The sequence below is a fragment of the Molothrus aeneus genome, chromosome 13 (assembly GCF_037042795.1).
Source record: "Molothrus aeneus isolate 106 chromosome 13, BPBGC_Maene_1.0, whole genome shotgun sequence".
NCBI classification, from domain to species: domain Eukaryota; kingdom Metazoa; phylum Chordata; class Aves; order Passeriformes; family Icteridae; genus Molothrus; species Molothrus aeneus.
Window position 1 is genome coordinate 8812704 of NC_089658.1, and position 26224 is coordinate 8838927.

At 43.0% G+C, this 26224-nt stretch overlaps 1 protein-coding gene across 1 annotated transcript in view; it reads right to left on the minus strand.

The window, feature by feature from the left end:
* Nucleotides 1-1537: 1537 nt before the first annotated feature.
* TNFAIP8L3 (TNF alpha induced protein 8 like 3) overlaps nucleotides 1538-26224 on the minus strand; it is a 44627-nt gene continuing 19940 nt past the window's right edge. The window contains exon 2 of the mRNA XM_066558938.1: nucleotides 1538-4538. Coding sequence (XP_066415035.1) covers nucleotides 3976-4538 — 563 coding nt within the window. The 3' untranslated portion in view covers nucleotides 1538-3975. The remainder of the gene's footprint in view (nucleotides 4539-26224) is intronic.

Here is a 26224-nt window from a genome sequence, read left to right on the forward strand (position 1 = left end):
TTTCTGTATATTAAGAGCTAGTTTCTATTTTAATTGTTTCTCTTTGCATCTGAACAGTGAAACATCACAGATGAACCTGTTTTCCAGGAAGGAAGAGAAGGTGCAGAGAAGCAGGCTAGAAGGAAGAGAGCCCATAAAGAGTTTACATGAAGGAGTTGGCCCAAGAGGCACCCAGAGGCCAGTCAGTCTGTGCTGACCATGCTGAACTGGCAGGTTAGCAGGGACTGGACCAAACCTGTAAGTACCAGGAGGCCTCACTGTTCCACTGCTGTGTGCCCTGTGAGTCCTGGACATGTGGGAGTCAGCAGGAAAATGATTGTATTGGATCCATCTTTCAGCTGTTTGGCCAGCTTCTACCACCTTGCCCCAAGTATTTTCAGGTATTTTTACTGAAACAAACAGGTAGGAAACTGGAGGAAGTGCAACATGGCAGCTTGAGGCAGGATGTTTTCTTAGATACAGTCTAAATCTTTCGGATTTTATTACTTTCTGCTAAATATTCCCAAATCCTCCTCATTCTGTAAGGACCCAAAAGAGTAAATTTGTGTAATGGATGGCAGGATCTTGAGGTTTTCCTGTACTTGCAAGTAGCTCATAAATGACATTGATGGTTTCTAAATATTGGAAAAGTGTTTCTCTCTTGTAGAGTCCCACCAGTAGCTTTTCAGCATAAAAAGCTGTATTATCTTTTTCTGTGTAGGTAAAACTCTGTGTGGTCTTTTTCTGGCATTGATTTATGTAAAAACGAAAATAGACCTGCTTAAGTTGTCCAGTTAAAACTTGGTTTTTGCATTTCTGTTGCTGTGGTGAAACTTAATTTTGCTTTACTGCTTGGTGGTCTTCAGGGCCAGCTATTTATGTGCCAGTCTCTGAGACTATTTCTCTAGCACAAATCAGATCACATGTTCAGTATGATGTGCAGCTCTGTGGCACAGGCACCATTTCATTAACATGTTACAAGTAGCACTCCCATGAGAGTTTGTTAAGCATTAGCATTCTTGTCTTTATATATTAAAGTTGGCAGTGATGAAGCAAAGAAAATTGTGTCCTGCCATGATATGATTCATAAAATTACCCTGACAGAAATGTTTTACCAGCAGGAAGGCTCAAAGCACCACTTAAGGAGATTGCTTTAACTTTGATTTTAAGGTAGTTGTCAGTTTTCTCTTTGTGCCAGTATTTCACTGCTTTCAGTATAATTGCCATGTGAGCTGTTTGCAAATCCTGAGCTCTTTGAGCCAAAACAGTTTGCCTTTTCTGGGAATAAGGACAGGAGAATAAATGTTTCATGTTAAAATGTTCTGGTAGGTTCCAGCAGCTCCATGTTAAGGACAGGGCTGTGGCATCTGTCAGGAATATGTCTTCTATCTACCTTAAATCACATCAGGCTAAACTGGGCTGAATATATAATGGAAAACTTGCAAGAAGGTCCTTGGAAGAGTGAGATTTTGGCTTGTGGCACCAGCTTTTTGCTGCTGACATGTGCTTGTGATACAATAGAGGTGGTAGGATAAATAAATCGAAAGGAAACAAAAAGGGCAGTAATCACACATTTTTAATCCACAAATGTGATAATACATAATATATTTAAGGTGACCTGAACATTGCCCATATTTTAGCAATGTTTTTACATACCAAGCTACAAGTACAAAAGTAAACAATGAATATAGAGGATATGCAAGTATGAGAAATACTTGAAAACATATCTTTCCTTAAGGCTACTCAGATTATTTTTAAATAAAACAACAGATGTTCAGCTGGTGTGTTTAAAATACCAGAATCTGAATATTGATACTTGAAACACACAAAAAGTCACAAATACAGGATATCCCTTTCCTTTAGACATCTTGAATGTTGAATAATCTTTTTCTGGCCTTAAAAGAAGAACTTAAATTTGTTTGCCACAAATGAAACACACAAAATCTGACATGTGCACTGGGACAGGAGCATTGGATACAAGAAATACAGTTCAAAAGCATCAGTTGACAAGTACATGCCTGGAAGAAATGCAGGTCATGATGCATGTAAATATGGCTCTGCAATGGCTGAACTTGCAACCCCAAATGTTGCTGTTTCATTTCTGTGTTGCAAAGGAGTTGTCCATCTTCATTGCAACTAAATCTACTTTTAATGGTTAAAGGAAATATGTGGGGGAAATTTACACCATCAAAAACTGTTCTGCCAATGTCTTTCATTTTTACTGTGCTTCAGATGAGTTCTCCTGGGAACAGGTAAAAATCCATCTAGGACAACCCAAGTGAGTATATGACCTGGGTGTGTGTATTTTCAGCTGTATAAAGGTGTGACAGTAAAAACTTGTTGCAAGAGATAAAATATAGTTATTCTGGGGTGAGAAAAGACAGAAGGATAATAAGAATTTTGAACGGTTTTCTATTAATACCATAGTATTCAAGAATTTATTTTAATGAGAAACATGTTTTTGTTTTTTTTCTTATCCTAAAGTAATGAGTGATCAACCTGTAAGTTTCCCTTAGAGAGGAATGGCTTTCAAATATATTTTCTTGTCCTTGTCAACTTTCAGATACATGCATCTCTCTATTATAGTATACATGATATGGAAGGTATTACCCCCAGATGATGGCACTGTCTGCTCGCTGTGTCAGCTGAAAGGAGAGGGCTCCTGACACTGCAGTGTCAGGAGATAGAGATGAGTCTGGAGGATAAGATGGAGAGGACAAGGAGAGGGGAGATTTCTGAACATGTGTTTTTCACTCTGGATCAGTCTCCACCTACCCAGGTTCTGCAAGTGGCAGCCAGAGCATCCGCTCTGCTCCCACACTCCCTGTGTCCAACCCTGCCTGCACAAAACCCACTCTTTCTTGGCAAAATGTTTTCAGTTTGAAGACATCACTATATCTTGTTTCAAAAAACACTCTGAACAACAACTCACTCCAGGAACTCACCAGAGTCACTAAGGCTGTTCTGTTTTGACAACTGTGGATATGCTACACTTGGAGGCACTGCACAAATAGTGGATGGGGTTCCTTTGTATCCCACCTCTGATTTACTGTAGGCACAAATGTCATGGGTACATTAAACCAGGAGTATTATCTAGGTTGAATATTTTGAGGTTCAGGGATGTAAATGTTGGTGTCTCAGGTGTGCTGCTCCTCACAAGGGCAATTTCAAAATCTTCACAAAGAGTATTTTGTTCTGCCAGGCAGAACAGTAAGAGCAGCACAACCTTCAGTCTGAGCTCACCTGCTGTTACCCAATAGACAAGGCCTGAGAGCAGGGGAATGCTGGACTCCTTTATCTGCCTTTGAGTATGAACCACTGAGCTGCTTTTCAAATTAAAATGAAACCTCCTCTCTGTTGTTAGCAGGTATAGAACTAAACTGATGAAACTGTTGCTTCATAGAGCAGTTCTTCAGATTTTCTCCTGCTTGTATGATTTGTTACTCTCTTATTAGATTTATATACCATGTAAAATCAGAGATGTTTTCTCATATTGATTCCTGATTCTTTTGAAAGGAGTGAACTTAATCCATTACAGACCTACTTTCTGTCAAAGCCTTTTCAGTTAGCGTGGAAATAATAAAAATATATGCACTGAGGGCCTTGGGGGTAAATTCCATGTATTGCTCTTGCCTTCATCTGTCTATTTTTACATAGCCATGCATCTGAGTTTACTTTCTGTTCACATGTTCAGCCTTGAACACAAAGCTAGCGAGATCATGGTGAATAGCAATCTGTGTCTGAACAATATATATCAGCAGCCTTGTTCACTCTGCTCCTTGAAAAAGACTGAATTATCTGAACAAAGCATTAAAATCGACAGCTTTCTCATTTAAGTTTTCCACTTCACCACGAGCCTGGTGAGCACCTTCTGGGCCCTGCAGGGGATTGTAGTAAGACTGATGGGAAGGAAGCTTGCTTGCCTACCATGGCTTAGGAGGGGTGGCCAGTTCTAGAGAGAAGTTTTTGGTCGGTTTCTTGCCTTCGAGCGCGGTTTCAAAGAACCTTCTCATCCAGCAGTTTGTTGATGCCGTTGCAGATCTTTTTGAGGTAGGGCCGGCAGTCCCCATCCAGGCTGTAGAGGGCAGACAGGAACTCCACGTCTGCAAAGTGGTTGAAGACGTGGTTGATGCGCCCGTGGGACCGCGCCGTCAGGTGCCGCCCCACGAGTTCGTGCACGAGCTCCTTGCACTCGTTCAGCAGTTCTGCCAGCACGTTCCTGTCAAAGGTGTACTCCACCTCGTAGAAGCTGACGATGGTCATGGCAGTTTGGTTCAGCTTCTTCCTGAACTTGTCCACGATCTCCAGCTCTTCCTGGTTGAACTGGTTGTTTCGGTAGAGGATCCCGATTTTTATGGCCACTTTGATCAGGTCTTTCATGATTTTATGGGCTTCCTTTTTGTTCCTGGTGTGCTCCTTTGTTACTTTGTACAGCTCGTCGAAGATTTCGCTGCTTGTGTCGTCGATTAGCATGTTAGCCATGGTTTTGGTTGCCATTTTACTCAGGATCTTTTTCTGGGCTTGCAGTGCAAGATTCTTGGAGCTGAAATAATCGGGACCTGGTTTGAGAAAGAAAAACAGGGGAAATGTTAATTTTATTTGGTGAATTATTTTTGCAATCAGTTTAGAAAAGTAGTACCTGCATGCTTAACTGAGATCTTGCACGTGTCAGTGACCAGAACAGTCACAACTGCAGGAACACTCCACACACGATTGCCAGGTATCCTTGGGGTTCCACACACCCATCTTTCAGGTCTTGCAGCCTCTTTATTTTGCTTGCAAACAAAGAACAGAATATTCTGGCAGGGGATATATATGCTGATTCTGTGATAGTAATTTAATTTTGTAGTTCAGTATGAAAGCTTTCTTGGCAGAGAAATCTGCTGAGATGTGGTGGTTGAAATAATACATGAAGTATCAGAGACAAGCTAAAAGATATAGTGACAAGTAATATACGAACCTTCAGAGTTACTCTCTGGTCATTGGGAGGCACTGTTGTTCCATGGTAAGGCTAAGCAGATTCACAAGAATGCATTTATTTTGCCTTAATCTGTAGTATCAATGCCTTGCCCTTTTGTTATCAATTTGCAAAATTATAGAATATGACTTTTATAAAATGTTGGTGCCTCAGTGTATGCAGTTCCTGACAGACAAAAATATCTGAACTATTTACTCTACATTTATCAAACTAATATTTTGTATTTTTTGTCTTTTACTCATATCTGCACATTTCACTCAGCAGAGCACTCAAACACATGGCTACTGCTGGGCTTTATCTCATGAACTTCTGTAATTCTTGGTCGAGATTAATTTGACCTTCCTCTGTTCTTCACATTAATGTTGGCTTCTAACCGATCCTCTGTGGACAAAGCAAAGGAAATATGGCTATGAAATAATTGTCCAGGTTAATACTGGGGCAGCAGAGCCTCTGCTGGATCAAAGGGCACTTTACCACTGTAGCCAGGTGTTGAAGAGGGTGTGTACCTGGGGAGGACAGCCAGTGAGCCCTGAGTGATGGCAGAGTGGCCTCTTTGGGCCAAGACACCTTCCTTGCCTTTCCCTCTCATCTCCCCTCAGTCTGTGCTCCTGCAGGGGAGGTGCCCCTGTGTCCCTGCCAGCTGGGGACCTCGCTCTGCTCACCAGGACACTTGGCTGCTCCCAGGGGATGGAGGTAACCGTGTCCTTCACCAGCTGCTGGAAAATCAAACCACTAAGAGATTAAAAATGACAATAAAAATCAAATCTTCCAGTACTTATTCGATTGTGGGGCCAGAGTGAGTCTTTAAGCTGGTGGGGTGAGCTCCAAGGCCCTTTCCAGCCTTCAGCACAGGAGTGCAGTCACTTCCCCTGTGACATTCCCCTTCCTCATGCCAGGAAAAGGGGTGCTGGCTGCCAGTGCTCACTTGGACTTTAAAGTCCTCTTTTTAATTCTGATTTTCAAGTTGGCTGGAATATTAAAGTTGTCATCTTTGTGTGCCACAGCTGTTAAAGAGTAACATTTAATTTCAACTGAACCACCACCTGGAAAAAATAATTCAATGTGCTTAAAAGAATTGCCTGTCATTTGGAGAGAAAATTGTGGGGCTGAGCTGCTGTCTGGAGGAAATAGGAAAAACTGTGATTTAATTTAGAAATGATAAAACCAGGATGAAAGCATTCTTTCACTTAGCAGTACGTGGGCATTTAAATAGTATCCATGATGAGTAATTATGTGCATTTGACACACTGAAATGGGAGATTATTAGTGTCTGTTTCTGTAGTGAGTGCTTGCTATTAATCAAGTGGATGTAGTTGATGAACACCTGGTTTGATCAAAAACTGAAAAGAATTGCAGTAGGTTTTTAGGATATTAATTTTCCTGAAGTTCATGATACTTCAGCCTCGTGTCCCTTTGCCCAGGGGAGAGCCCAGCTGAATCCTTTGTGCCTGGCCCTGCTGCAGGGACAGCTCTGCAGAGCTGCTGCAATTCTGTGCTCCAAGCAAAGCCAGCAGTTGGGGTGAAAGAAACCTCCCATCCCCATCCCACACCCTGGGGGGGTCTGGGACCAGCAGAGCCAGCAGCACCTTAAATACAGACACATGCAGCTTCCCTCCCTCCTATGTGATCTCTGAGAAAAAGCTGGACTTTAAATTAACACATAAAAGCTCTAATGAACTTTTCAGAAGGGAGAGTTGTCTGGCACAGAAAATAAAGTGTGATATATGTTTGTGTGTCCAAAGTTCTGTCTGTTATCCACAAAACTGGGCAGTGTGACCTTCAAACATGGGTCTCTTTCCCAGGACACACCTGGGTTTGGTAGCTCAGACAATGATACCACAGCTCCCAGTGAAAGGTGCAGGCTGTGAAAAGCACAGCACAGCTGGAAACCATCAGGCCAAGTTTTACTCAATGTTAAGGCTGGAAAGCTTTTCCACAGTGAGCCCCAAGTGTGGGATCTACTGTTTAATAGCACGAGACTGGAGCTCCTCCTCATCTTTCTAAAAGTAAAATAAAGAAACGTATTATTGCACTGCTGCTGTGGCTCCCTCCCCACTTTGTGCTCCTACCTCTCCATCCTATCCTTCCATGGCATCTGCAGCCCCCCAGCCATGCCATTCCTCAGGATCCAGGCAGCCCCAAATCCTTTGGGCAGGCTCCTTTCCCCTGGCTCCCTCCATGACCTGTGCTGCTCTCTGTACTGCACAGTCTGCAGGAGCTGGCAATGGTTTCACCACCAGGGCTGCCTTGAGCTGTATCCCACTCAGCTGTACCAGGCAGAGCAGGTTCCAGGGGGCACAGGCAGAGCCTGGTGGGACACAGATTGTTGTGCACTGTTGAATACAGAAGCTGCAGCTGCTGTCACGGTCCCTGCACCGTGTCAGGAGCTGCTGCCAAGCTCTGGAGGAGGTGAAGGGCAGCATCCACCTGCCCCAGGGCTGCCAGCAGAGCCCCAGCACGGCCTGCCCTGCCCAGCTCCTGCTGCTGCACTCACACCATGTGTGTGGGATGGGGAGAGGGCAGGCAGCAGCCATCAGCCCACTCGTGCATCCAGACAGCGGCGTGGGGGCTGCTCACAAAGGGCTGTGCTCTGATTCTGGGTGTGCACAGCTTTGCAGCAGCATCTGCTGGAGAGGGAGAGAAGCTGCTTGGATTGATTGTCTGGATTCCTGCCTCCAAAATCACACTGTGCTCAGACACCCAGGTGACGCCTTGCCTTTCAAAGATCACAAGTGGTTAGCCACATGATCACATTCAGGCTTTCGTGGGGACAGCATGTTTACCGTGGCAGCCTTTTCTTACTGCAGCACATTGCTCACTACACAAAATACATCTTCACCTCCTACATACAGCAATTCTATTTTCTGCTTTCTTTCATACAGCAAAACAAATCAGCAACGCCATTATAGATGCTATTAGCTTTCAGGAACATTTCATCAAGGCTAAAAATGAAAAACCACCCTCCAAGCACACTGCTTTGTTGGCTAGTGATTAGCTTCCATTATAGAAAATCTGACATCTTAATTTTTACTAAAGAAAGGGCCAGTTCTGCTTCAGATCTGCTCTCACCTTCTCTCTGTCATCTAGAGAGCTGTGTACGATAAAAGCTGTTTAAAAAGCTCCTTGTGGTGGGATTGATCCTACAGCAATCTTCCATCCTCCTGGAAGTGCAGCTCTCCAGCCATGTTTCCCCTGCTGTGGTGCCCATGGAGGGGTGGGAGTGCCCAGCTGTGGGCAGGAGGATGGGGAGAGGCTCCCTGTGCCCAGGCAGTCCCATGGTCAGGGCAGCACACCACTCCCCACCAGTGACCACCCAGCTCCTGGCATGCAGTGCTGAACATGACAAAGATGTCTCACATCCACTAAACTTAATAACATGATTGCTTAATAACAGAGTTGCTTAATAACAGAAGTGCAGAAAAAGTTTGGCAACTCTAGAGAGCGGATGTAGGAGTTTTATATTTGAGGAGTTTTTGAGACTAACACACAAGAACATCTGTAATATTCTCCAAACATTTTGATTGCAGATGGCTGTACCAAGTACAAAATGGTCAGAACTAAATGCTCAGCAATACTATTTTTATGTAAATCTGCATTCAGCTGCTCTGTACAAAACACGGCAAATCCACTCAACCAGAAGATGCTTCCACTATGGTGAGGAGGGAGAATGGTCAACATTTGCTGGAAGCAATTATGAGGATATGGAAAGCAGCCTCCTGAACAATGAATCCATTGCCCCCCAGTTAGCCACTTAGTCAAAGCCATGATACCATTTTGCAGCTAGGATATTTTCTCCCCTGGCTAATGGCTGAAAGCTGAGTTGAAGTGAACTCTGGAGAGAGTGTGGCTTCACCACAAAAATGGGGAGAGGAGGAGTTGATCCAAAGGGTTTCTGTGGAGGCTGTCCAGTGCCTTTTTAATTGTTTCAGCAGGCTGGCTGGAATTTCACCTGACCCTGGGAGCTGTTAGCCAGTGCCTGCTGCAGCTTGTCCTGGGCAATCACTCACCTCAGCCATTGGCTTCACCTGCTCCAAAGTGAGACACACGTGGAGCTTTGCCAGATTTCCCACTACACTGGGTGTGACCCCAGCTCAGAGCAGTCAGGGTGGTTGTGTTTTCCAGCCAAGGAGTGCACGTGGTGGAGCTACTGAGTAGGCTTGAGAGCATCCTGGAGAGGTGAGTGGAGCTGTTTTAAATTACAGGTCTGAGCTAAAATCATGAGGAGGCTGCAGGTCTGAAGAGGGTTCCTGCAGCTTGGCAGGAATGGGAGGTGATGGGAACCAGAAAAGGGTCCCTGCATCTGTGCTCCAGCTGTACTGGAAGTAAGCAAAGGGCTGAATCTTAACTGAACAAGATAGAAATGCATAAGAAAGTAAAGATGATGAAGAGGCTGAAATATTTTTAATACTCCTGAATCTTCACTTTTAAAATGCAGCTTCTGCAGCAAAAGACAGGCCTCAAAGAGTCAGCAGTGCTGCTGGAAAGGTGGGCATCCCTCCAGCTGCTAGCATTTGCTCAGGCTTGTGGGAGATGGACCAAGCCAAGGGCCAGGCACACTCTCAGAGTCTGCCACAGAGTGAGGTGGCTGGGTTGTGAAAGTTGTTGTAGAAATTTGCTGTTTTAATGACTTGTGTGACCCACTTTGAATGCATCTGTGTACTTTAACTTAGTGATATACCTGCCCCTGAGCCTGGAGAGTCTGGGAATGGCAATGAGGCAATTGGATTGTAAAACTCTTGCAGTTATACAATATATAGGATATCTGAATGGTTAATCCAGTGCTGCTGCTGATGTTGATAATTTACTGTTTCTTTATAACCTAAAGATTTTCCTGTACTGGCTCCTTTTCTTGACATAAATACAAAAATGCTTAATTTCCATCATTCAGGCAAAATGTTAGAGGAAATGAGCTGCAAATGTGTGTGTTTTATTTATCCATCAAGTCTTACTTGCATGTTATAGGATTGATTAGAAATGTGAACTGCAGGACTTAGGATTTCAATGTAACTCTAAAAAAAGTCCACTGAAGCCACTTGCAGTGAAGTGTTTTAGCCCTGAGCAGCCCAGGCACGAGCTCTGAGTGTGTGTATTGCTCTTGGACAGCCACAGGATCACTGCAGAAGAAACATTCAGTGTTTCCAGTAACTTTAAGCCAAGAAATCCAATAGAGCAGATGGAATACATCAGCTTTCAGGGAGGGCCAATTTAAACACGTGTAAGCACCAGGGGCCCAGTGCTCAAACTTTAACACTTCCAAATTGTTACTGTGAGCATCAAAGGGTTGCTCATATCCGCAGTGGAACAGGAGATTACAGACTGATAATTATATGATCCTGGGAGAATGTACCAGTGCCCAAATGTCTGCAAGCAGAACTTGGACATGCTGGAAAGGGCAGCAACAACCCTGTGCAGAGGAAATATGACTGAATGGAAAAAAAGACCATTTTTCCTTTCAGTGCTTTAGATGAGCAGTAGTATGCCACAAAAACAGCCTTTTGTCTGGGAACCTGGGGATTCCAATGGACAGTCTTATTTCTGCTGCTGGTTTGTATCTGGCATTTACTTTTCTAGTTCTCTATTGTTGCTACATACTGGAGTTGCCTTTCAATACCTGGAGGAGGTGGTGGAAGGCTGGGGTGCCCCTTCTGTAAAGAGAAGAAGAGCAGTGAGAGTGAGTGGATAGACTGCTGTCCTCTGGGTAATGCAAGGAGCCTGTCCAGGGGAGAGGAGCTCAGCTGCAGTTTCCATCAGCTCTGATGGAGTTGCCAAAAAAGGGTCTGGCTGAGTTTTGCTCCTGCTGCCCCTGGTAGGTGGCTGGGAACTGAACTGCGCTGCTGTGCTGCTCTCCTGGCTCTGGGAGCAGTAGCTGGCAGGTGGTGTGTGGATGACAGCGCTGTCCCAGAGCTGAGCCTGGCTCACAGGGTGGAAACCCTCCCAGGCACTCCCTGGAATACATGGCAGGGCTGATACCAGGCTGGGATTTTGTCTGGCTGCTGTTTGACATTACAAATGAGACATTGTGCTTGGTCATATCCTGCAAACTCACATCCAGCCTGTGCAAGAGGAAACCCCTCCCTGCCAAGGGGCTCACTGAGCATCATCTCTGCCCCTGGGTCCCACAAACCAGTGGGCTGGACCAGGCAGCAAGACCAGCCCTGCTCCAGCTGGGCACATGCAAGCAGCACACACCTCTCTGAAAGTGGCCACTAAAGCTTTTAATTTTATTAACCTGATAACATAAACCAGAACCAAAGCCTAAACCAGGCTGTGGCTCAGGGAATGGTGTCTTTGTAGGGTGACTTTCAAGAGTTCATTTTCAGCTTTGCACCTTGTATTTAGCAGCTCTGCCAAGGCAGCAGGCACAGCTGGCAGTGAGTGATGCAGAGCTCGGACAGCACCTGGGGCACACCCAGGGTGTGAGCAAGGCTTTGCTCCCAAGTGAACAGCTCAGGAGTTAAGTCTGTCTGCCAGGAGTGAGAGTGAAATACCAGGGTGTTTGGGTTTCTAAGCTTTGCTATACACCTGAAAGAGGTTTTGATAAACTGACCACTGTATTTTATAAACAGGTTTAAAGTCTTTTGATGTCAGTTTATGTTCATGTCAAAATACAGTGCAAAGAGTGAACACCCCTATCCCAGAAAAAGTTTGTTTAGCTCTGCCTGACACTGCCAGACAAAATGGTTCCCCACTGACAGCAGAGTTTTGACAGGGGAAGATTGGTTACTGCCCCTTGCAATGGCCTATTGATCCTGTTCTAGTTTTGAGACAGTCTTTATGGCTATATAAATGTGGGGTTTTTTAAATGCTAGTTTTACTCTAAAAGACTTCTTTGGACCAAAGAGGCATAGTGGCATACCCAAAACACTACAGCCAGATCTTATTTAAGCATGGATAGCTCACCAACCCCAGCAGCCCATGCCTTGGTGGCACTCAGGGACATCTTTAATTGGCCAGGAGTTTTTGGCCTTCAAACTGTCTGTGAAGTTTTTTTTCCCCAATATAGGCTCTCCAGAAATCTTGGGCAGGAACTATTGAAGAATTTAACTCCAGTCTCTGAAACATTTTGTGTTTCATGTCCTTTGCCTTTCCCATGATTACCACATTTATTACACTGTCCTTTCTAGAAGACACAGCAGGGAAAAAGAAGCTATCATGGGGACTGTGTGGCAAAAATACCCAATTAGTCAAATAATTATTATCTCTATAGGAAAATTATGCTTGTTTTAATGTCTGGCCATGTAATTTTCACAACAGGATTGTAATGAGTTCTTTGATATATGCTAAGGGGTTGTTTATTGCTTAGAAGGGACAGAGGCTCTTGGGGAATATCAGGCACATAATGAATGATAAACAATTATCTTGTTAAGGAATGAAGGCTTGTAGGCTTCTTTGAAAGGATTCAACCATCATGTTCTTCCACACTAAGGTAACAATTATCCAGGAAAGAAAGGATTTTCTTGCCAAAGTGTTGTTTGTCACAGAGACTTAAAAGCCATGTGAAAACTTTGAAGATCTTGCAGCTGTCCTGTTTTATCCAGATGCAATTGTTGTAGCAGCTTCTCTTTGTCAATGATCTGTAGAACTTGCTTGCAGTGGTTCCAAACAAGATTTGTTCTGAACAAAAACTTGAAAAGCTCTTTGAACATTGTGACACTTGCACAGGTCTTGGGGGCTTTCAGTCCAGTTTCATGAATGACTGGAATTCTTGATGAGGGTGTGCATGGTGTTCATGTATTCTTTTATCCTCTCCTCTGGCAGAGTGAGGGATAGAGGGAGCCTGTGGAGGCATCTGTGCTTTTGTGGGCTTGGCGCTTGGCAGTTACCACAGGCACCACTCCTGGTTAAGGGGAGGGTCAGATTTCCCCGTGCTGCTGCAGCTCCAATGCTTTCTGTTCCTTCCAAAGAAGTCTCTTTAGCATGCAGGAGCTGGTTGTTCCCAGTAGGAACAAAATAATATGCTGTTAGTAAAGCAAGGCCCATCAATATCAGCTCTAAATATTAAACAAGGCCTCTGTGCAATCTGGGTGCTTTAAATAGTTAAAGTGCAGCTATGAAACAAGCTACTGGGGACTGCTTCACCAACTGCTATTTTTTCCCCCACCCATTTCTCATCCTCTCAGGAAGAAAATGTTGAGGGTTTATTTTTGTGCCTTCAAATTGCTTGCTGTTGCACTACACTGCTCTTTCTCCGGAGATAAAACGCCCTTGCCTTTTACATAGAATAATTCTATTTTTGACTCTAATATATTAAGAATGGCATGAAAAATAACCACGTCTGTGCTCTAGGGATGTACAAAATTCCATGAGAAAGCAAGCACTTGAGACCCCAAGGGTAGCTGGTCTGAAGATGCTGTGAAACTGAGATGGCATTTCTCTGTAGGCTGAAAGAACGTGGGAAGGGGGAAGCATTTCTGCCAAACCAGGTCAAGGTGAATAAACTCCAAAGAACCCACGCCAGGATGCAGCTGCAGCAGGTGTCCAGCTGCTGCTGACCAAGTGGCTGTGTGAGCTGAGCCCTGCCATGTCCAGAGGGAGAGGATGGGGCAGCAGCTGCATCCATCCCTGCAGAGCTGTCCCAGACACGCTGCTTGGGGTGTGAGAGGCACAACTGTAATTCTCTCTGCTTCTGTGGTTCTTGTCTTGGGTTTTAAAAACAGGAAAAACCCCTGGCAACAGCACTGTGTCTTCTCTGCTTGCAGTGCTTCAAGCACTGAGCCAGTGGGAGCTGGCTGGGCTGGGTAACACCTGACAGGGTGTGTGGGAATGGCAAGAGGCCAAGGGGAGGGCAGGGGAAAGACAGGCTGTTGGAGCTTGATGTGAGCTGATGGCATCTGTGTGTCTGGCAAAAGAGGGAGATACTTTTTTAGGGACACTGTGTGCTGTTGTTTTCCTAATTTGGTATTTGGTTGCTTGACCACTTGGCTTTGAATTAAGGTGATGGATGGAAGGGGAATAAACCAATGCCAGATATCAGGTGCAGCTGGAAAAACATACTGTTGGTCCCTGAATAAAAAGGCCAGAGGAACTGTTAATTTCCACATTTAATTCCAGCCATGCTTCCAAACTCTGTTTATACCAGAGAACAAAGTCAAATGAGGGGAAGGTGAAGAGGACAATAATGGCAAGAAATGTCTGACAGCAGTTCACTTTCCTAAGTCAGGAGCAGACACTGTAGACTGATCACAACATGTTTAAAACTATTAAGGGAAGAAGGTTTCCTTAACCTTTTGCATAGGCTATTTATTGTCTAATTTTTATTCTCTGTGTATGTGTTTTGGGAGAGTCAATTTAAAAAGAAATATTTTGAAGCTGCTGATCAGTGCTCACAGCTCTGGGAGATAAGGGCTCCCATTTGGAGCTGCTGTTTGACAGTGCACAGAGAGGCACAGCTGTGGCTATCTTACAGCTGGGAGGGCAGGACTGATGTGAGTGTCACTTAGCAAACCAAGCATGTCAAACCTGCTCCAACAGGAGAGCCTGGTATGGGCATAAGGGAGCTTCAAGTGAGGTTTATCCCATGATGGACTCATGTTCCTTAACATATTAAACAAAAAAAACCCAAACAAACCCAAACCCCAACCCTCCCCCTCAATAAACACAGCCCCTTAACCAAACAGAAAATCCCACTCAAAACCCCAGCCCAAAACTGCTGCTGGAAGAGGCTCTGTAGATGTGTGTGTCTATTACTAAAGGAATAGCTTTCTGAACCCTCCCCTTAGTGATATTGTCTGTGTCACAGAATCATTACTTACAAGGTATGTGGGTGCACTTGTCTCTGTATTTATAACAGTTTTCACTCCCTCCATGAATGCAAAGGCCTGGAGTTGTAAAGGCATCTAATTTATCACTGACTGCAGTCCAAAATTTTAGCTCCTATTCTGAGAAATGTGCATGAGGCAAAAAAGGACTTAAACAGATCTGGAAGAGTTGATGCAAATTGTGAAGTCTTTTGGGGTAAAGAAGATGCTTGGGATTAATTTGTGGCTCCCACTCCTCATGCCTCCCAGAGCACCCCCTGCTCCCTGTGCCCCAGGCCTGTGTCCCACTGCAGCCTGGGACAGCAGCAGCATTTCTGAGCCAGGTGTTGAACTGTTGCTCCCACAGCAGCTTTCAGGTGCAGACCTGAGCTCCAGCGTGGCAGTGAGGGTTTCACTGCTGCTTGAAGCAGTTTTGTTCCATCCAGCCCCAATTAATTGTTGACTGTGCTGCAGCTTTTTGAGCCCAGCACAATACCAGATGGGAATGTTGCTTATGCAAGTTCATAAAAGACCTAAGGGTACCCTTCCTTTCTGAGCAAGAGCTGCTGATAATATCAGTTTCTGAATGATGCCTGCTCTGGTTTCTTTTAACTCTTTTGAAGTTTTTGGGTTTTCTTTAACAATTTCCTTACAGATTTCTAACAGACAATCTCACTGTGGCCTTGCTGAAACAAACCCTGCTTGCTGTTTGATTATAACCACCAAGACTGATATTGCAGAATCCTCCTACAGTGAGCTAGTTCAGTGATGTAGTTATAAATGAACTCGTGGTGTTACAAGTTTAAAAGAGAAAATTTATTCTTAAATGTCACTGTCTTCTCCTTGCTGACAAGCAAATGAGTAAATTCCTTTTCCTTGTAGTTTAGGCATTTTCCCCCTTCTTCAACAGAGAGGAGCTTAAGTCTGTGCTATACTGAAACAGCTGCCCACATATGAGCACTGGAGCTCTGCACACCTTCACAAGCAAATCTGACCTCAACATGCCAATATCCTCAATGCAGGGTGAAAGCAATGCCTTGTTTCCTGTCCGAGGGTGCTAGAAAAGAATTTGTTAACAACAGCAAAGCTGAAACTGAAAGGACAGAAGATGTGACTACTTAGAAGAAGAGTTTGCTGTTTAGTGTTGTTCCCCAAAGAGAACAACAAAACTAGAAGAGTCTCCATTTACTTTTTATTTTGAACAACGCTTTACTGTTTGCCTGGTCATTCAAAAGAAAAGGAAAGACATTTTTACAGTTGCAGAACATTAGGCTGTGTAGAATCCTTGAGTAATTTTATTTTCCTTTTCTTTGTTTATTCTTCCCCCTGTCCCTAGAGAAGGATTAGTTGCTGGGGAGATGGCCAACCCAGATTCTAAATGGAAAACTCCTGAACAAAGGAAAAATTAATGCTGGTCAATGCAGCTGGGATTCATCACACTCTGCATCCCTTACAAGTTTTTGTGCATCTGATTGGGAATTTATTGGTAGGAACACGTTGCCTTATGCCTCAGATGTGATCTATAACCTTGTTTTCCTTTAAAATGAAGTCTGATTTGGACTTTAATATATCCTTTGTGTGATCTGCTCTGCACTGCTTGTCTACAGTGTCAGGTCAAGCATCTGATCAAGATGCACAAAACACCAGGAATGAATATGTGATGAATTCCAGCCCTGTGGTAAAAAGGACACAGGTTAATATATCTATGTGCTCCACATGAACCAGACCACCTGCTGGATTCTCCGCACTTGTCCTTGGCAATCCTGCCACAGGGAATGACCACTGTGAGAAACTTAGGCTAGGCTAATGAAAGCTGAGCCTTACAGTACAAGCAAAAGATTATTTCCTTTGGAAGGACCAAAAACCTGGGAAGGTAGAATTGCAGTCAATTCTGTTCCTCTTTGGTTCAAAATCTGCATGAATATTATCTGCTTATTATCTGCTATTATCTGCTAAATTTATCGTGTCTTAGTGTCTTACACCAATGAAAGAAAAAAATCCTGAGTTTATACTGGGAAAAAAAAAAGGAGGAGAAAGCTGACAACTGGTGATGGTTTCCTTGTTATGGGTTTAAAGTAAAGTGCTAAGCATGGCATCAGTATCTTCACAGTGAGGTAACTGACCCACGCAGCACAAACAACACCTGACAGTCAGAGCTCCTGCAGAGGATAAACACTAATGAAAATAATCTGGTTTTTTGCTTTTACCTTGTTCATTGTGTGTATACATATTGCAAAGTACATCGTGCCAGGAGGGAATTACTGATAGCAGGGATGCTTTTGCTGTCATCAGTCTCTAATAACACTGTAACAGCAGTGGCTGTAACCACCCGTGGTGCTGAAGTTCACTCTGAGTACAACTCTGTATTTCAGGAAAGCAGAAATGGGAAAGATGCTGGAAAAGTACTGAAAGGGTCAAGACAGTTCATAGAAGGTCTGCTTATTCTGAGGCATGTGAGTAACAGCAATGTGTTATGTGGGGGTTTATATATATATATATGTATATATGTATGCACATGTATCCTCATTACATAACACTGCAGCGCCAAGGAGTCAGGACTGAATTTGCATCGGAAAAAGCCAAAACTCACTGCCTTTGCATTGCCTACAGGAAAGCCTGACAGGACAAGCCTCAACAACAAACACAGATAACCAGAACGTGCCATCCCTGCTGGTTTCAATTCAGGGACATCTCTGAGCACACAGGCACTGATTTGTGATGATGCCCACACGTACAGAGAGCACCCAGCTGGGCCATGCAGAATGGAGCCTCTGAGTGCAGCAGTGACATTGGCCTCTGGAGAGGCTCCCCAAGAGCTGCATCTGGCCCAGGCTGATGCTAAGAGAAAGCCCTGCAGCTCAGCCCACACGCTGCTATCCTCTGGCTGCTCCAGCTGCAGCAGAGCTGCTGCCTTTGCCTCTGGTTGCTGGTGATGGAATGGCAGAGTCCCACAGCCCTGGGGAACGCTGGCATCACCAGCAGGAACTCATTCCACCCAACAACTGACACTTCTGAAGGGACTTTGGTCAATGCAGCCCTTTCTTGATCTCAAACACGAATTTTAGAGTGTCTGTGGTACCTGCTGAAGAAGCAGAGGCACTGGCCTGTTACTTCTCCTTCTGCAGCCATTTTAAGCATAGGCAGCTCCTCGAGGCTGACCTAGAAAGTTTCCAAAGGTGAGTTTAGAGCCATGTTATCTCTCCTGGAATTGACAAGGTATTCAAAGACTGGGCACCCTGTGAAACTTTCTCACATAGACCAGCAGCCACCTGAGGGAAAATAGTGCTTACTTTCCTCTTGCTGCTTTGTAGGACTTGATAAATCCTTCTTTCCTAGAGAATTCCTTGCATTTCTTAGTCCTGCCTAAGGACACTGGGCTCAGTGCTCTTTCTGCCTGAAGAAATGTGACAAAATCCAAATTCTTGCTCCGCTCTCATCAGTCCTGTAGGAAAAAATTGAATTTTGCCCGATCCTATGTTTCCCATTCAACTTCTTATACAACAAAGGAAAGTGTTAATTCCTTTCATGAAGGGGGGTTTGGGCAGTTCTGGCATGTTCTGCTGCAGATGGGCAATCCCCAGAGGGGACTTTGTCAGGCAGGGATGGGCCAGATTGCCTGGAGCCCAGTTCTCACACCTGGCCCAGCTCCTTTAGTGAGGGGGTCCAGCAACCCCCATCACGAACACTTGGCTGGAGAAATAAGAGTCCCATGCTCCTGCCTCTGTAGGGTTTGGATTTTCCTGCAACAAGGTCTATCTGTAGTTCCTGCTTGTGCTCCAGCCATTGCCATAGCATAACCCAGGGACATTGACATCTAAGTACACAAGGAATGAGCAGAAAGCAGAGAGCTTTTGATTAAATAGACATTTCTATGCTTTTAAATGGAGATAGGAGCCTTACAAAGGAATGACTATATATGTGTAATTTATTACCATTATTTCATAAACAATAATCTTAAGATTCCTATGGGTTTGCACCAAAAAGCCTAGAGAGTGATAATCCAGTGTTTGAGCTCTGAATATAGGTGTTGCTCATAGGGAGTAAACTGCTGGCAGAAACACTTCAATAATCTCTATCATCAAGCTGAATGATACTTTAAAATAATTGTTTAACTTTTACTACCAGTCATTATTAATTTAATGAAGTTTCCCAGGATGCTTTAAACCAAAAGAGAGAATGTTTGCAGTCCTCTGCATGGAGACACTACACATTACATATTCAACAGGAAAGGTCTGGCAGAGGAGCCCTTTTGTTTATTCTTATTTCCTTTTAGCCAATGCTAATCTGAGCTCCTAGTCTCATGCTGTTAAGCCCTACACTTCAGTATAGCTGAAGCTTCCCCTGGCAAATAACTGAGCAGCAATTTAACCCTCACCTTAGTGAGCTGGGTCTGCTGCCAAAGAGAGCTGGCCTGCTTTTCTTTTTAAGGTTTTTTTCCCCCTTTTCTCCACCCAAGTCTATTCAAATAATTTCTTTTGCAGCAATCTGTTCTCTTCCTCTGGGCCTGATGCTGTTGCTGAGGTGCCCTTGGCATGGAGCTCTTCAGGCCTGCCTTTGCCCATCTGCATTTCCTCAGCTCCTGGCAGCGTTGCTCCCTCCCTGCCCAAAGGGCTCACAAGGTTTGTTTCAGGAGCAGCACCTCCCCATCAGTCAGCTGTCTGTCCTTCCTCCAAGCATAAAGCCAGAAGGTGCTTTGCCACTTTTCAGTATTTTTTCCCCAAATACTCTCATGCTTACAGAGAAAGCACACACAGAAGCTTTAACTTAACAACCAATGCAAAATACGTCTGTGATAAAATTGCATTTTCTCATGGCAAATGGGCTCCCCAGTGTGTGAGCTCTCATTAAGTCCAGCCCAGTGGTGGGAGTGTAATGTTGCTTCAGTGGGCATTTATTTGACTTTAATATACACCAAATTGCTTGTGGAAAGCTTTTATCAAAAAAGTAAAACTCCGGGTACCATAACTCTGTCTCTTATCTAATGAGAGATAGCCTATAAATCCAAGCAGCATGTTGGAGATTGCAAGATTTCTGACAAATGGAAAGAGTGGGGTAAAAATAAGAAAGTCAGCTGTCACTGTGTGTGCTCTGGTCCCATGTTCATGCTTGTGGCTGGCTGATGCAATTTCTTCTTGGAACTCACACAAAGGATCCATCCTAAGACAGCAGCTGAAGAGGGACTTGTATCCAGTGATTTTGGTTAAGTGAGACCATTAACGCTCTGAACACAAGTCTGTAAATGTGATGATATGCCACAGTTTATTCAGGGCAGCTCTGAGTTTCTTAATCAAGATGGTTATAATAATGATACTGCTTTGGAAACTGGTCAAATGGAACCTGATAAATCTTATTAACAATCTGATGGGTATGGTTTGTAACATTCTAGAGATGCTTGACGATTGTACAGCAATCTGCTTTGTTCCAGAATAAAACTTGGTCCAACACTATAAAAAGAATGTAGCATATTTCAATATTCTATATTCTACACTTGGATGTCTTAGTTTGGGCAGTCCTGTAATGGCTTCTTCTAATATAATTTAATTGCTTTCTTATTTTACATTTACCCATAAAAGTTCTTTACGTTACAATCAATGAAACTATATGCATTTGAAGGCAGCTTTTTTCCTTCATTTTCTTTCCAAGGAAAAATTTACAAAATTGAAATATATGGCCAAGATGTTGTAGTAAGGAAAATCTGCTGCTCAGATAAGCTACAGAAAACAAAATGTTTAAAGAAATTACTTGCCTTTTTTTCTTCACAAAGGTTAAGAAAATACTGCCTTGTGGAGGAGCACTTGCTGTATGGGGATCTGCCTCTGAAATAGCTGGACATCCCAAAGGTCACATATGAATAAGATTTGGGACTCCATTCTACTTCCTTTTACATAGATAAGAATTATTTTGCTATATTCAGAATTTCATGAAAGAAAGTCTTTACTGATAATGGCCTAAAGTGGCCAGGTAAAATTCTGATGTCACATATGATGACACAGAGCTTTCTTTTTCCATGATGTACTTAGGTTTGACTCAACCACTTCTCATCCAATTCTGATTTAATCTCCAGCAGGTCCTCTTTCCTAATTCTCTTAGAGGCAACTCACTATTTAAAGCAGACATATCCCAGTCAACCATTAAATTTTGGGTGCACTTCACCACCTTTCTCAGAATGCATTTTGGTACAAGACATTTGATGTTATTGTTCTGATTTCCCACAGCTACCAGAGCATAACCCTGCATTGCACAGTGGCTCCAGTCTGAATTAATGTCTTGAATTTAAAAAGTATGTCTGTCTCATACTCAGGCTCTCACCCTCCCCACTGGGGACTGAATCAGCAAATAAGAGAAGGACTATTTTCTGGTTTCTTTTAGTCATGTTTATTTTTCACTAAGACAACTTCTCAGAGAACAAGCTGAAATCTTACTGTGTCTGCTCTTTCCTCATTCTTTTTTTTTTCTTCACCACAAAATAATATAAATCATATGGACTATGGGATATAAATTATTTATGTCAATGGCTACATTTAGGAGTGACTTTTAATGGCATTGTCTTTGCTTCAGAAGTGAAGAGACCACAGGCATAGGTCAGTAAAGCAGTAAAGGAAAAAAATAGCTTCAGGGACTGGAATGGAGAAATGTGTGCAGTGGATGCTTTAAAGTTTTGAAATATAATAGGCTAATTCCACCAAACTCTAATGATTTGTAAGATCTCTGAAACTCTTAGTTCTATGCCATTTCTTGGTTGTCATTTTAATCACGTAGGCTGATTACTGTATTTTGGTTAAATATGGGCAACTATAATCACACTCTGTTCCTCCAGTCCTGCTTGTACAATCTCTCTTTGTCAAACAAGGAAAATGGACTTTCATCTTCAAAGGTTTACGTGGGACCTTTAAAAGATTCCATGCAAAAAGTTTCCTCTGATTCCTTGCAGAGTTTGCAGCGTCACATTGCAGCTTTACTCCCATGAATGAGCTCCAGAGAGTGAAGCTGCTGGGGCTGCTTTCCCTAACTGAGATGTGCAGAAATGAACTGAACACTCTAAGTGGAACAAAGAGATCCTATGTGGGCTTTTTTGTGCGAGTGTAGTGTGAACCTTTTTGTGCGAGCGGACCTTTTGAGGTGCTATGACAGTCTGTGAGGGGTTGGGCACACCAGCAAAGCCACCCCCACACAGAAATATAAAATCCTTATCCCTTGAACAGCTGCCATAAGGAGCCTTTTCTCCTCAGTGAGTCCTGACTAAGGCACTGAAGTGGGAAGGAGTGAATGAAAAGAGGTTTTGCTCTGCATTGCCAGAGAACAGCTCTGAGAACAGAGCTTTTCAGCAGTACCCTGATTGGAATGGCTGCAGGCTCAGGGGACTCCCTGTTGCCAGCCTTGGCACCTTGCTGATTTTCAGCACTATTTGTTACTTTTTTTAAACCCAAAGCCAGTTGAAACTAATGAAAACACACTTCCTTAGCAGCCAGGGATTTCGCAGCCAAGCGCTGCTTAAACTTTCTAATGTAAATAGCTTTGTCATTTTATAGGGTATGTTCTGAGTTAAATGAGCAGACCTTACTGGGAAATTGAATTAAAAAATATTGATTTCCCCCCTTCCTCATATCTTTCCAAATATGCCCTTAATTTTTGCCAGTTCTAAGGTGACCCTGTTCATGCAATCTAATGTTTAATAGCTATATTGAATAATATCCCAAAGATGAGTCACAGCATGGCTGAAATTTGCACTGAAGTCATAGAAAAATATAACCCCTGAATCAAAAATAATTTGTGGTCTTTCCTATACCCTCTGGCCCTAGGCAGAGAATCAGCCTCTGAAAAGGTTTGCTTATCTTTAAAATAAGCTAAATCCTCTGGTGTACACCAGCACAATTCCACCTGTGCTGGCACACTGCTCCAGTTCTGCACCCAGAGAGGGAGCACTCCCCTCATCACATTTATTTTTAATAGGTTGTCTGAAGAACAATACCCACTCTGCACCTAATGAGACTTAAGACTGGACAAATACTACAACTTTATCTACTTATGCAGTTAAGAACAGGGAAAATCACAAGTTACAGACTGCCTCTAGCATTCATATAAGCTGGAATTCTTCAGCTATTTTGACAGAAAATGTTGGCTGGCTGAAATATTGTTGGAAGTGCATGTATTTTTTTCTAACATCCCTAGTGATTTCATGTCAATCTCTAAAGTTTTCAGCCCTTTCTTCTTGAGTCTGCCATTTGAGTTAGCCTTGCTGCACTGATTTTGGCTGAAAAAGTGAATTGTTCCCCCATACAATAGGGAATCCAGCTCAGTCCTCCTCTTCAGACTGAGAGCTGATACTGACCTTGGTCACGTACACTTGGTGTCTTTTTGGAAAAAAATCCCAAACAAAACCATCAAAACAAACCAAAAACCCCAGAAAATATATATATATATGTATATGCATAGATATGTTACACAAATATATTTTTTCAGGAAATTTTTCATTGTCAGTGACAACACAGCACCGCTAGATTTTGCAATGCAAAGACTGCCTTTAATCAAATCTAATCTTGCATACACTTATGTAGATCTCCCAAATGATAATTTCATCTCTGTGACACCACAGGACTGGTAATACTAATTGTTTCAGCATGTTATTATTGTTTCAGTTGTTATTGTTACAGGACAGCGAATGCATTTATTGGGATATCCTATTTCTAAAATATCCAACAGAAAAATTATTGTTATCATAAAATGTTCTAAATGTATGAAGCATGAAAGGAACAATCCTATTTCTCATACACATTGAAGGGTTAAGTCACATACTTTGGGAGCACTGTCGCTTATTAAAAAATTATTTACGAGTTGAATTGTATCACTTCTAAATATATAAAGACTTGGGATGGCTTCCAACAATTACTGAAGAAGCCAGCCAAGTGATGCTTTCCAATTAAATCAGGCTGAGTTGTTTGTTTTTTTTTCTTTTTTAACTTCTCAGTGTCCTGTGTTCTTGCTTCTGTTTTTGATGATTCAAACAGACAATGCATTAACCTTGTGCAAGTGAAGTCTCACACGTCTCCTCTTTGGTCTCTTTCATGTGCTGGGGAGCAGGAGGAGTCTCTGTAGGTACTCCCCACATGAAAGGTGTCTTTCTTGTCCATAGAAGTGCTGCTGCTGGTGCTTCAGTCCTTGCTTTTATTTAGAACTAGTTGTTATACAAAGCTTCAAAGCTTTAAACTTCAGATAGCTTATTTATATTTGTAATGTTCAATCTTTGATAATGACTGTGTTAAAAAACCCGAGTAAGGAGTGCAGAGCTGAAAGCACTGACTTCCGTGGAAGTCAGTTCAAATTATACAAAGAGACAGATGAAAGTCCATGATGTCTAATTTATTAGAGGGGAAGTAAAGAACAAATTAATTAAAAAGAAAAATGCTGGACCAAAAAAAAAATCACTAAGCCCTAAAGTATTCCCTTTCCTCCTTATATTGGATGAAGCTCAGATGTTTACAGGGATGTCATGCACCGCTACTCACGTGTGGTATCACACTGGTACCAGGTCTTGATAGAGAAAAAAATTCCACAATTCTCCACTGGTTTATTTCCTGGGTGAAGCATATTATAGAAGGTTACATCTTTATATCCAGGCTGAGTCCCAGACTGTAGACCTGGAGGATATACCCAGACCACAGCAGCCTATGAACTTTTTCCAAGATGTCCGAGAAAAAGGTAATTATGAAAACCTAGTCAAGTCTTTATAAGCCTAAATTTACTGTAAGCACTCTGAACTGAAAGAAAAGTTATGTAATCTGCAAAATTAAATAGAACACTGAAAACACTGCAGCAGACTATTGAGTGCTTACTCCTTGGGAGTGATGATTGCTTCCCATAGCTGGCTATAGTCATCATTGCTGCAGAGCTCACTTTGTTTAATGCTCAAGGAATATGTCAGCTCCAGAGAACATAGGGCCTGCCTTTATTGCTGGGGTTGGAACTTTGCCACTCAAAGATTTAATCAGAATAGTTTATTTTTTTCACCACTCTGGAATAGATAACAAACTCATTTGGGTATCTGGCATATTTATTTAGCTCTGTTACAGGTTCACCTACTCACCCATGATGGTTTACAAGGTTTAAATAAAGGTTTCTCCTTGATTAGTGCTGGAAAATGAAACCAGCTTGTGCAACTTGGAAAAATGATTTAAAATGATGGAAATTATTCTTGTATGAGGAAGACAGAAATAGCCAAGACAAGTGCATTCTGCAGTTGCCAGTTGAAACAGCAGCCTATTTTGTGCTGTGCCTTTTACTGATTCATTTCTAGGGTTGTTCTCTAAAAGGAATCTACAGTTAGTGGATCTGAACTGCTGCTTTCTGTCAAGTGGAAACTGAGTGGCTGTTCCATAGCCTTTTCCCAAAAGCTTCCTTTGAAAGCTGAAACACTGGAGCACAGAGATGTGCCAGAGCCTGCCACTGGGAATGCAGGATTGCAGCCCTTGCCCAGGGTCTGCAGTCCTGCCAGCTCCTCCCTTTCTGCTGGGACAGCTCAGATGCTGCAACAGAGGCTCTTGCTGCCCATGCCACACTCAGGAGCTTCAGCCAGAGGATTTGGGAAGCCAAATCTGTTTGTCACATGTCTGCATCTCCACCAGCCTCTCCAAGAGCATCCCAGGAACAACGTGCAGCAGTTCTGCAGGTGGAGTGGGGCTTGAGACACACTCTCCTTCCCACAGAGTGGAATTGCCCAGCCATGTTCCTGTCCCTTAAGGGATTGGCCCTTACAGACCTGTCTGCTGTTTTCAATAAAGATTTCTTTGGTTGGCTTCAGGAGCCCAAGTTTTCTGGGCACAGCAGTACCACCCAGCGATAGACATTCTTTAGGTCCTTATTGAAGTGCATCTTATGGGTCTCTTTTTTACCCATATGAATTTCACAGTCTGAGCTGGGATCAACAGATGAAAGAGTGGGAGAAAGGGAAGTTTTATCCCACTTCCACCCCCAGTTCTGCTCAGTTCACTCATTTCATTATCCTCCTCCCCTGGGTCAGGCTGCATCCTCCCCTGCTTTAACCTCTTTCTGCCCCAGTGACAACAGCTGGTTGTTCAGCTCATGTCCAAAATAACACTGGGCTGCTCTGAAAATTACCATAGCTTCTCCTCTGGGACACAGCCAATGTGGCCTCACTCAAACTATTTATTTAAAATACATCTTAAAAGCCCTCTGACATCCCAATCAGTAGCAAAATGAAATAAACATTGATTTGTTACAAGATGTATGACTCTTTCTACCATCAGGGAGAGGAAGGAAAATAGAAGCTTTAGAAAAAATCAGAGTAATAACTTTTGAATCCTAGTCTGGAAATAGCAACACACACAAAAATAGACATTTTTAACTTATAAAGATCTAAAACATATTTTCTACATTTTTGTAATTTGAAGGCTCTCAAAGCATAATGAACACAAATATCTTTTTGTTTGCAGTGTATATCCTGCTTAATAAACCATCACACAAAGCATTTTGGCTCTTAAAATAACTACTAAAATGAAGGCTGTCTAACAGAGCA